The following is a 12150-nucleotide window of genomic DNA, read 5'->3' as shown; positions in this document are numbered from 1 at the left end:
GCGTGGTTTGTGGCTCCTCAAAACAATTACAATAATAGCATCAAAGATCCCTCATCACAGATCATTGTAACAAAGAGAATAATAGTAAGTTGGAAATACTGCAATACTTAACCAAAATGTGAGAGACCTGAAGTGAGCAAATACTATTAGGAAAAGGGCACTGATAGACTTGCTTGAAGTAGATTTGCCACAAACCTTCAATTTGTTAAAAACAGCATTTTCAGGGGCGCCTGGGTGGCTCAGTCGTTAAGCGTCTGCCTTCGGCTCAGGTCTTGATCCCAGGGTCCTGAGATCGAGCCCCGCATCGGGCTCCCTGCTCCGCGGGAAGCCTGCTTCTCCCCCTCCCATTCGTCCTGCTTGTGTTCCCTCTCTTGCTGTGTCTCTCTCTGTCAAGTAAATAAAATCTTAAAAAAAAAACAAAAAAACAAAACAGCATTTGCAAAATGCAGTAAAATGAAGTATGCCTGTACTTACCTGTTCTTAAAATCTTTTTATTATGTCAAATTTAAAATGTACGCAAAAGGAAAGGAAATCTAATGGACCTCCCTCCCTATAGCTTCACTTGTTAGTTACCAGCATGTTGTCTGTCTTGTTCCATCAGTCCACCCCACCCTGTTTTTGCCTTTGTGTTTTACAGTAAATTACAAACCTGTCATTTCACCTATAGAGACTTCAGTGTATTTTAAAACTTTTTTATAAACATTGATAACCACATTGGCATTATTCCTCTTAAACAATAATTGTTCCTTAATATTTGTTAATACTGCTCCATGTTCAGATTGCCTGTGTTATCCCAAACTGTCTTACTACAGTACCTTTGTTTGAGGGACCAAACATCAGTTCTTTACATTTGGTTCCTATGCCTCTTAGACTCTTTATAGTACTACTATTTTTTTCATGCCTTTGAAAAAACTGGATCATTTTGTTCTGTGGAATTTCCCACATTCTAGATTAAGTTTCCATCGTCATGGTATCTTTTTAACTTATACACGATCCCCTATGTTCCCTGTCAATGGGAATTTGAGTCCTGAGACTTGATTAGATTCAAGTTCAGTTATTTTAGCTGAACATCACATCCCTGTGATTGCATCACACCAGGAGCATGTGAGGTCTGGCTGCCTCCCTTTTGTGAGGTTGGTAATGATCCCTGGGCTCAGCTGTTTCAGTCAGATTCTTCCATTTTAATTTTTCTTTGAGTTTTTCATCTGATGATTTTAGCATCCATTTATCATCTTTGCCTAGGTCCACGGTTTTATTCGGTTGCAAAATGGTAGTAATCTAATTCTGTCATTTTCTCTGCATTTACTAACTGAAATTCTGTACAAGAGAACCTGTCCTACCTGTGGGAGTAACTAGGTAATAAGAAGGCGCTGATGCCGGGGCCAACTCCAGAAGTGACCGATGAGGTTTTTGCTGTTGTGATTATGTTTATGAACTTCTGAGTTTGTATAGACATTTCGCTTTTTTTGAGGCACAAAGTTTTCCACCTTTGGCCAGTGGGAGCCCTTTCAAATTGGCTCCTGTATCCTTTTGTTTTGATCCCGGTAGTTTTTGATAAATAACTTTGTTGCTTTTTAGGTTAAAAAAAAATCCATCTTGTATGTTTCCAACTCAAACTGAAGTTGGCTCTTCAAGTAGCCTTCCTTTTTTTCAGTTGGAAATGATCTTCATAGACTACAGTCTGGATTCTAGGAGAGTTAAAATTACACATATCCTTTAGAAAGAGAACTCTCAGTCATTAGTTCATCTTGATATTTCATGTTCAGATTTAGGATCACAGAACTTTTTACATAATTTCTTTGATTTTACATTTTTATGTTTTAAGATTTTATTTCTTTTAGAGAAAGCACAAGCAGGGGAAGGGGCAGAGGGAGAGAGAGAATCTTGAGTAGACTCTGCACTGAGTGCACAGGGCCCGACATGGAGCTTGATCTACCACCGCGAAATCATGACCTGTGCTGAAATCAAGAGTCAGACACTTAACCAACTGAACCACCCAGGTGCCCCTCATTTTTATGTATTTTTACACAAAAAGTGTTGCTTCATAGTTACTTTTTTGACTGGTCCCAGTACACACAATTTCAAAATAATGATATCAGCGTATTATAAACAGTAAGATTTTGAATCAGCTTAAGAATTATTTTTGATACAGTCAAAATTTAGAGTAATGTGAATTCAGTGTTCTCAGTTGGGTACACCACCAACTTGATCTACAGTAAGGTTCAGTATATTTTAATGTTTTGGGGTGTTTTTTTTTTTATACAGTTTGTTTTTATTTATGTAAAATAAAATACTTAAATTGTTCCAAAGAACAGGGGCGCCTGGCTGCTTCGGTCAGTGGATTATGTGACTCTTGATCTCGGGGTCGTGAGCTCCAGCCCCATCATGAGTGTAACGATTACTTAAAAATAAAATTTAAAAAAAAAAAATTGTTCTGGGGCGCCTGGGTGGCTCAGTTGACTCTTGATCTCCCCTCGGGTCTTGATCTGAGGGTTGTGAGTTCAAGCCCCGCTTTGGGCTCCATGCTGTGCGTGGAGCCTACTTTTAAAAAATTAAAAATAAAAATAATGTAAGTAAACATAAATGTAAATAAATACAAATAAAATAAAAATTGTTCCAGAGAACATATGAGAAAAGAAAATACACTCAGAGAAGTTCACAGTTTCAACCTCTTTCTACTCCACATTGTTCCCTTCCTATTTTTATTACTTTTTGGCTATCCTTCCACTGTCTTTTTTTTCTTAAAACTATATGCAAATCCATGTCTATCTGTAAACCCCACCTTCTGACGTGAGGCAGTAATATGCACAAGTGTGAGCCTTGCTCCGGCTCTCCTTCTACAGTATCTGTAGTTACTCTTGTCCTCTGTTGATAAACATTGAGCTGTTTCAGTTTTCTGCTGTGACAGATGGTTCTGCACGTAGTGCTTTAATTCATGTCATTTCACTCCTTGGCCATTACACTTCTTGGATAGATTGCCTAGAATACCGATTTCCCAGGCCCACAGTTAGATGCATGTACAGTTTCACTAGGTATTTTTAAATTCCCCTCCTTAGAGGATGTACCATTAGCATTCCCATTAGCATTATATGAGTGATGGGACTTCTCCACAGTCACACCAATAGATTAGGTTGTCATAGCTTTGGGTTTTTACCAGTTAGGTGAGGAACTGTGTGTGTGTGTTTGTGTGTCTCTTTTAAGATTTTATTTATTTGGAGAGCACGAGCACGTGCATGTGGGGAGGGGTGGGGAGCAGAGGGAGGGAGAGAGAGAATCTCAAGCGGACTCCACGCCAAGCACAGAGTGTGATGCAGGGCTGGATCCCACAACCAGAGCTGAAATAAAAAGAGTCAGACGCTTAAGCCACTGAGCCACCCAGGCGCCCCGTAGTTGTGTCTCTTAAGAGTGAGTTTGGGCCGATTTTCATATATTAGAGAAATATATTCCAAATGAACTAAAGATACAAATGTAAGATAAAAACCATAAAAGTATTCGTAAGAACAGACTTCTCATGCATTGCTGATGGGAGTGTCCATTCATACAGTTCTCTGGAGAGCATTGTGGCAGTAATTATCAGTATTAGAGATGCATGTGCCCTTTGATCCAGCAGGTTTGTTTTTAGGAATTAATTCTATACATATACTCAGAAGCATATAGAAGGATGTTGATTGTAGCATTTTAAGAGCAGAAGCTGGGGCGCCTGGGTGGCTCAGTCGTTAAGTGTCTGCCTTCGGCTCAGGTCATGAGCCCAGGGTCCTGGGATTGAGCCCCGCATCGGGCTCCCTGCTCGGCGGGAAGCCTGCTTCTCCCTCTCCCACTCCCCCTGCTTGTGCTCCCTCTCTCGCTGTGTCTCTCTCTGTCAAATAAATAAATAAAATCTTTTTTAAAAAAAAGTTTTAATAGCAGAAGCTTGGAAACAATGTAAAGATACCTTCTCCAGGGGCCTGGTTAAGTAACAGTATTTCCCTAAGTTGCAATACTATGTAACTATCAGAAGAATAAGGTAGCTTAATAGGCACTGACGGCAATTCAAAAATACAGAACAAAAGCAAGGTGCAGAATTGTGTGTATAGTGTTCTCTGTTATTTGTGCATAGAATACTTTTGATAGGTTTTATTAGAAGCCAGGAATAACTGTTGAGGTAGAAGGCAGACTTTGTACTGTGTACTCTGCTTGTTGGAATGTATGGCGTGCTGCACATAGTACCTTTCCTGGTTTCGAAAAGTTTCTAAGTATAGATAACTGTTAAGTAAAATAGGATTCCCCTGTCCTGGTTCTCCTGGTCTCCTTCCCGTAGGTATCTGTTGTTAACATTTGTACCAGGTGTGCGGACACAGACAATGCACAGAATCTTTGGTCTGTGCTACACAAATGGGATCATCGTGTATGGGCTTTTTTGTCTCTTTTTTAATCATATATTGCACAGTATTCTGTGTCAAATCTATATTTAATTTTTTTCATACTGTAGAAAAATACCTTAAGTGTACAGCTTCATGTAGCCAGTCAAGTAATAAATCATTTTCAACACCCAGAAGCCCCTCTCGTACCTCTTCCTTCCTTCCTGAGTATTAGCACCTTATTGTTTTCCCTATTTTTAAACTTTATATTAATGACTAGGATATGCTTTCTTTTGTGTTTAGCTTCTTTCACTGTTTTCCTTGTGAGATGCATCCAGGTTGTTACATGTAGCAGCAAGTCTTTCATTTTCATTGCTATATTCATTTTCTTTATATGAATATACCATAATTACGTTTTTCCTCCTGCTGTTGGACATTGGGTTTCCAGTTTAGAGCTATTATGTGTAATGTTGGTATTAAGTCTTTTGGTGCACATATGTAAAGTATGTGTAGTGCTCAGTTGTAGTAGATGTTGTTGGACCATTTTTTTTTTTAAAGTTACATTTCAGTTAATACTCTTACCACTGCAGTATGAGATTTTGTTCCTGTGGTTATATACATCCTCACTAACACTTGATGTTGCCAGTCTCTTTAATTACCCATTCCGGTAACCAAATTTCATTGTGGTTGTAATTGTAATTGCTGATTGCTAATGAAATAGAGGTATGAACTGTTCATTAGCCATTCATACTTCCTTTTTTATGAAGTGCCTATTCAAGTTTCTTGGCCCTTTTCTATTAAGTTGTCTTTTTGTTACTGATTTATAGAAATTCTTTATATATTCTAGATACAAGCTTTCTCTAAATTGTACGTGTTGCAACAAATCAGTATCCTACTCTGTGTCTCACCACTTCATTTTCTTCACTTTACACTTACGGTTAATGTATTGTGTGCACTGTTTAGGAACTCTTTGTCTTCCTAAAGTCATGATGATGATTTGCTATCTTCTAGAAGCTTTATTCTTTTTCTTTTCACATTTGGATCTATAATCCACCTGAAGTTGATTTTTGTACACAGTGTGAAGTAGCAATCAAAATATCCACTTGACTTAGTAAGCAACATTTATTGAAAGGTTGAACCATCCCTTTCCTGTTGCTCTGTGGCACTGCCTTAGTTAATTTAAGTGTATGTATGTGGATCCATTTCTAGATTCTGTTCTGTTCCATTGGCCTGTTTTTTTGCCCTGTACCTTTTTTTTCTACACTGTGCCACACAGTCTTTTAGTTTTGATATGTAGTAGAATAAGTCATCCAACTTCTTATTTCTCTCATTGCTCTTCAGAATTGTCTTGGATCTTGACCCTTTGCCTTTCGCTGTCAGTTTAGAATCAGCTCGTCGATTTCCACTAAAAGAAAGAAAGGACACTTGTGAGATATTAAGACTGCCTTTAATCTACTAATTATTTTGGAGAGAAAAGACATTTTTACAGTGTTGAATCTTCCAATCCATGAACATGGTATACCTTTCACTTATTTACATCATCTTTAACTGCTCTGTGTAGTGGTCTTACATATTAAACTTATTCCTAGGTATATTTTTTGATGCTGTTATAAATGGTGTATACTCTGTTGCTGATGTATAACAAATACAACTGATTATCATATTCAGAAAATTTGCTAAATTCCATAAATCATCTGTATATTCTTTAGGATTTTTGTGTGTATATCATGTTGTCTACAATGACAGCTTTTTTTCTCTTTATAGTTTTTATGCCTTACTGTATTTGGTTAAGACCTGAAGTACAATGTTGAATAGAAGTGACAGCAAACATCTTTATTTTCTTGATCTCAAAGGGAGTGCTCTCCACATTTCCTGTTATATATGCTGTTTGATATAGGGTTGTTGTGGATTTTTTTTTTAATTTATTTATTTTGGTGAGAGTGCATGGGTGGGAGAGAAAGTCTCAAGCAGACTCCGAGCTGAGCATGGAGCTCAACATAGGGCTCGATCCCATGACCCTGAGGTCACAAAACCAAGAGTCAAGCCACTTAACTGACTGTACCACCCAGGCACCCTGATACAGTTTTTTGGTAGATACTCTATTGGATTAAGGAAGTTCCTTTCTCAAGGTTGTATCATCAAATAACCAATTTTAGGAGTCACTCTATTACATGTTTTTCTATTTAATTTCTGCCCTTCTAGATACTATTTTTTTTTTTTGCCACGGCACGAGGTGTGTTTTATTTTCATCAGACATACAAATAATTTGCTATAATATCCCAAGGCAAACTGGAGAATTTGGCAGTCCGATTGGGGTGGGGGGGGTCCCATCAGAGACCCGCAGGCCGGTGGTGTCGGCCCAGAGTGCCCGGGTTCATGGTGCAGCTTGTCACTCATGTCCATCTTGCAGGTGGCTCTTCTTCCTCCACATCACGACTGGGGTATCTCGAAGGTACGGGGATGGGGAATCCTCTAGGTTCTTAGGAAATTTCATTCCGCTTCTCCTGCCCAGTGGTCTCCTTGGTCGGCAGGGTATTCTTCTGCTTCTCGGTTTTCTTCAGCTTGGTCTTATTGAAGCTGGCGATTTCTCCCATGTCCAGCTTGTCTGCCATTTTCTTAAAGCGATCCGTGGAGTTCCACTCTGAGCCCGGTGCCTGGTGCTCCCACTCGTGTTGCTGCAGCAAGAGACCTCTTTTTTTCTTTTTTTTAAGTAGGGCTCCATGCCCAGCTTGGGGCCGTGGGGCTTGAACTCATGACCCTGAGATCGAGACCTGAGCTGAGAGCAAGAATCGGATGCTTAACCAACTGAGCCCCTCAGGCGCCCTTTCTTTTTTTTTCATGTTCGACTTGATGGGATTTCTCTTTTTTTTTTTTAAGATTTTATTTATTTGTCAGAAAGAGCACAAGCGGGGGGAGCAGTGAGCAGGCAGAGGGAGAAGCAGACCCCCGCTGAGCAGGGAGCCCGATGCGGGGCTCGATGCCAGGACCCTGGGATCGACACTTACCGACTGAGCCACCCAGGTGTCCCTGTAATTCTTTACTTCAGATTCTTAGGTCACTGGGTTTTTTTCAGCCTTTTCCCTTTTCTAACACACACACACACACACACACACACACACACATCAAAGGTTATACATTTCCTGTAAACCTTAGCTGCTTAACCACAGTCTTGAAGTATTTTTCATTTTCATTTGGTTCAGATACTTTCTGATTTCCATTTTGAGTTCTTTGATTTCTACACTTAGAAATACATTGCTAAATTTCAAAACAGTTGTCTAGTTATCTTTCTGTTACTGGTTTTTACCTAAATCCCGCTAGCTCACAGGGTGTGCTCCTGTCAGTCCTTGAAATGGATTTGCTCTGTGGCCCAGCACAGGTTCAGTTTTGGTAAATGTTTCAACTTCACTTGAGAAGAAATTTCATGAAAGTGCTCACTTATGGTAATGTTCCTTGGAGCGTGTCATGTGGCTTGAGGTCTTTTGACGGTTTTGAAACACCTCAACCGTTTTCTCCTCAGATGTTCTGCCCTGTTTTCTCCCGTCCCGGTGTTCGAAGACACATTAGACCTTTGCCTTTTGTCCCACGTCTGTCTTGTCTGTCTGTCTGTGTTTCCCATCATTTTGTCTCCCCCCCGCCCCAGTTCTTCCGTTGTCTAGTCTACTGATTTTCTTTAGCTCTGTGCTATTTTAGCCCATACAGCGCATTCTTAAATCACTGTTGTTCTCTTTCTTATAGTTACCATTTGTCTGCCAGGATTCTCCACATTGTCACTTAAATTATTATAATAGCTCTTCTGAAGTCTTGTTCAGTAACTCCAATATTTGAATCTTCTGTGGTCTGTTTCTGATGTCTGCTTTTTTCCTCTGGGGTATTGGTTAAATATTACTTTCTTATATACTTGATTTTTGTTGTTGCTGTATTCCTCTGTCAGACATTGAAAAAAAATGTAACGATGACTTGAATCTCTGAATGGTGGTATCTTCCTCCAGAGAGGTTTTACTTTTTTATTTTACCTCTGGTAATAGCTAGGATAGAGACAGATGACTTCCGTCTGGGTGGACTTGACATGATTCTGAGTTGTCAGGTTTTGTGAGGGCTGGTTTATTTCTGATTTCCCCCCTCTTCCCATACGGAGCCTTGAGGATCTCAACCAAAAGCTTTAGGTCGCATTAGGGACCCTGTACTTGGGAAAGCTCTGAATTCATTTTTGTCTTCCCAACCCCGTGAGACTGATAAAAGCTTTTCTCAGTCTGCCAACTGCAGCTTTTCCTTTTGGAATTGGCAGTCACCAAGAGAGAAAAAGGAGCCCTAAATTGAGGGGCTCACCCCTTGGCTCCTCTCCTCTTGTCTCCACGAAGTCTCACCGGCCTGGTAGCTCTTCCCTGGCACTGCCGTACCTTCACACATGTAGGCCGCATCTTCTCCAGCATTTGCTGCTTGTCCCCCATGGGAGTGTTGCTCTAGAACAACACAGCCGTTGCCTGAAAGAGAGTCGGAGTTTGTGATAAGCGCCCTCACTCGAGGTGGAGCCTGTGACCTCCTGCCGGAAGTGCAGCCACTAACAGTAATCGCCGTTTGGTGTTCTCAGTAGTTACCAGTCCCCTGCTCCTGTACGGTATCTGCACATACGCTTAAGTTCTCAGAAGTCGGTATTAGGAAGAGGAGATTAAAGTAATATGAAAGTTCTTTATGTTGAAGCTTCTCTTTGAGAGAAAAAAACAAACGTACTGAGGTAGTGATTTAGTCAGTATAGGTGACAGCCCTTGCATTTGGTGCAGGTGGCATTCGACATCTGTGCCTAACTGTATTCTTACAAGGGAACACTAGGAAGGAGCCAAATCTACAGCTGCCCGAACTAGAAACTCTAGCTTTAAAATTATAAAATCATTACACATGTTAGACGGGGACCAATTGTAGAAGAAGTAAACTGTCCTCTGACCTCTTTGTGCGTGGCCTTGATATATCCATGTCTTATGAGACTTGTCATTTTCCAAAGTAGGAATATTTACCCTTGCCTTCAGTGCTTCAAACCCCAGCTGTCCTCTCTGACCTCGTGCCCAGTTATTCCTTTATATGGTCTATCAGCCAGACCAGGACATTTATTATCTTCGTGGAGCACCTGATACCTTCCTGGTGCCTTCCCTTCCTTGTTCTGTTCCCGTTGTGGGATGATGTGTCCGTCCCATTGCAAGCCCGTGCGGCTCGTCTCTTCAGGTGCTTTTTGTGAAGTCGTGATAGGCTCTTAGACGTCACCTCCCTCCTTTACCAATTCTTCTAACCAGCGCTGTGTCATCTCTCTTCTGGGGCTCCTGTGTGGAGACCTCTGCTACCTTTCGGCTGTTCACGGGCAGTTTGTGTACTCTCCCGTCTCTTTTCCACATTGTCAGTTTCTTGGTGATGGAGCGCTTAGCTCGTCTTTGCGTTCTTTGTCAAGTGTGAAGGTTTGGTGCCTCTCTGAAGTGAGAACTCAGCTAATTAAAAATTGAATTACAATGCAGAACTAAAGTGACTGCTAGATACATAGATTGACTATTTCTTTTTATGACTTGTATCTTTTACTTTCATTTGATACATTCAGTATATTTATGTGGCGTTGCAGGACTCCCATGTTTACCTGTAACAGATATTAACTCTTACTGAAATTGTTTGCCTTTTAATTTTCTGGTTTTTGTTTTGTTTGGGGATGTTTTTATTTCCTGCCCACATAGGTTTTATGTCTGTTTTATGGAAATGTTGGTATGGTTGAAAATTCAGATGGTACAAAGGGTAGAGTCTCCTTGCTACACGGCAGTACTTATAGAGAGAGTCTTTTTTTTTTTAAAGATTGATTTATTGTAGAGCACACGTGCCCGTGGGGGAGGGGCAGAAAGAGAGGGCGAGACTCTCAGGCAGACTTGCCGCAGAGCACAGGTCTCCATCTCACAACCCTGAAGTCATGACCTGAGCCAAAACTGAGAGTTGGACACTCAGCCGACTGAGCCACCCAGCCACCCCTTATATAACTGTTATGGAGTTAAGAAATCACTAGAAGCTTCTCAGTGAGAAAAAGGTCTATACAGTGATAGTATTGTTGTAATTAGGCTGAAGACTTGATGCAACTGTGTGCAGAGTGCTGGCTGGCTGTCGGTTACTTTGCTGCAAGGCCGCTTTGCAGGAGGGGAGGGTGAGAATAGACCGTCTTTGTAATCAGGGGACTGCCTGGTGGAAGACAGGTGTCTGGATAATTATAACAGTAAATACCATAGATGCTGCAGAAGTCATGAATGTCGTGATAGCACATTTTTAAAAAATAAAGTTGAAGTAAAGCTGAAAATTTAATGAAAGGACTAAATTAGTGTACTGGCTTATCTTTGCTGTGATAGGGTTTTTGGGGGGAAGGGTTGGAAAAGTTTCTTAATTTTATCATTTCTGTAAGGCAATATAAACTTGTAAGCATCATGGCTCTAAACCATGACTGTGACATTCCACTTTTTAATGTATGCAAAAGGTACATTTGCTCCTTGTACATTTATTACTTAGCTTTCCCTTACTCATTCAGATTATCACCCCCCCCCCATAGTTAATACTGGCAATTGACTTTCCTTCAGGGGCCTTCCTTCACAAAGAAATTTTTTTTTTGTTTTTTTTTTAAGAATTTTTACTTATTTGACAGAGACACAGCGAGAGAGGGAACACAAGCAGGGGGAGAGGGAGAAGCGGGCTTCCCGCGGAGCAGGGAGCCTGATGCGGGATTCGATCCCAGGACCCTTGGAACATGACCTGAGCCAAAGGCAGATGCCTAACCAACTGAACCACCCAGGCACCCCTGTTTTTTTCCTTAAGATTTTATTTTAAGTAATCTCTACACCCAACATGGGGCTTAAACCTACAACCCTAAGATTAAGAGTTGCACACACTGCTGCCTGAGGCAGCCAGGCACCCGATAAAGAAATGTTGAAGTCACTGAAAGGGAGACTTGATAGGCAGTGATGAACAGAACAGAGTTATATTGTCCTGTAGGCTCAGTCGTGTCACTGCTGTCTGCCTTTCAGCTTTGGAAGAGGAGTGGCCCCAGCTCGTCGCCGTTCTCCAGCCCCGCCTCATCCCGTTCCCAGACCCCCGAGAGGCCAGCAAAGAAAATAAGGTAATGAGTCCTGACTTGCCTGCGGATTCACGAAAGGGCAGGAAAGGAAGGACACGTGCTTTGCTCTTAGGCTTCCTGCAGCTGTGATTCGGAGAGTCAAAGAAACTGCCATCTAGAAGGACAGGGAAAGTACTTGCCTGAACTATTGTCCTCTCTTACAGTCTTCATGCTGACCCTAGAGGCTGTGGCTCTCTCCCTCATCCTGCAGCTCAAGCAGCCGGGGTGTGCAGGGAGGCCACGGGAAGTGCAGCGAGTAGAGTGAGTTACGTCAGGGGCAGGAGAGTTCACGGTTTAGACTCCGGCTGACCCTCTGGGCACCAAAAGTCAACTAGAATGCTGCTCTTAGGGTCAGATGTGTGACAGCTCACAGGGATTGGCAGGTTGAAAGTAAGGTTTTGAAGGTTATTGTGTTGTGCTTGCCGCAAGACAAAGGTTTCTCCATGGTGTCCGTGAACTGCCTCTTTGTTTTGTAGGAATTTTCTTTTTTTTTTTTAAGATTTTATTTATTTATTTGAGAGAGAGAGTGAGAGAGAGAGCACATGAGAGGGGAGGGGGGAAGGTCAGAGGGAGAAGCAGACTCCCCGCCGAGCAGGGAGCCCGATGCGGGACTCGATCCCGGGACTCCAGGATCATGACCTGAGCTGAAGGCAGTCGCTTAACCGACTGAGCCACCCAGGCGCCCTGTTTTGT

General features: G+C 41.6%; 2 protein-coding genes across 3 annotated transcripts in view; one reads left to right on the top strand and one right to left on the bottom strand.

Annotated features, from left to right (window-relative positions):
• Positions 1–12150, top strand: part of POM121C (POM121 transmembrane nucleoporin C) — a 55604-nt gene that overhangs the window by 35174 nt on the left and 8280 nt on the right. For both annotated transcript variants that reach the window (XM_027613555.2, XM_027613554.2), the window contains exon 6: positions 11369–11460. In XM_027613555.2, the coding sequence (XP_027469356.1) occupies positions 11369–11460 (92 nt within the window). The remainder of the gene's footprint in view (positions 1–11368; positions 11461–12150) is intronic.
• Positions 6818–6949, bottom strand: LOC113933443 (thymosin beta-10-like). Its single transcript, XM_035722284.1, has one exon. It carries the CDS (start codon positions 6947–6949, stop codon positions 6818–6820), a length of 132 nt encoding a protein of 43 aa, XP_035578177.1.

This window comes from Zalophus californianus, chromosome 10 (assembly GCF_009762305.2).
Source record: "Zalophus californianus isolate mZalCal1 chromosome 10, mZalCal1.pri.v2, whole genome shotgun sequence".
In the NCBI taxonomy this organism is placed as follows: Eukaryota; Metazoa; Chordata; class Mammalia; order Carnivora; family Otariidae; genus Zalophus; species Zalophus californianus.
The sequence above is the reverse complement of the archived record's forward strand: the minus strand, read 5'-3'. Positions and strand labels throughout refer to the sequence as shown.

Excerpts from the sequence above, each read along its gene's own strand:
- LOC113933443 (XM_035722284.1), bottom strand. The coding sequence starts at position 6,949 with ATGGCAGACAAGCTGGACATGGGAGAAATCGCCAGCTTCAATAAGACC.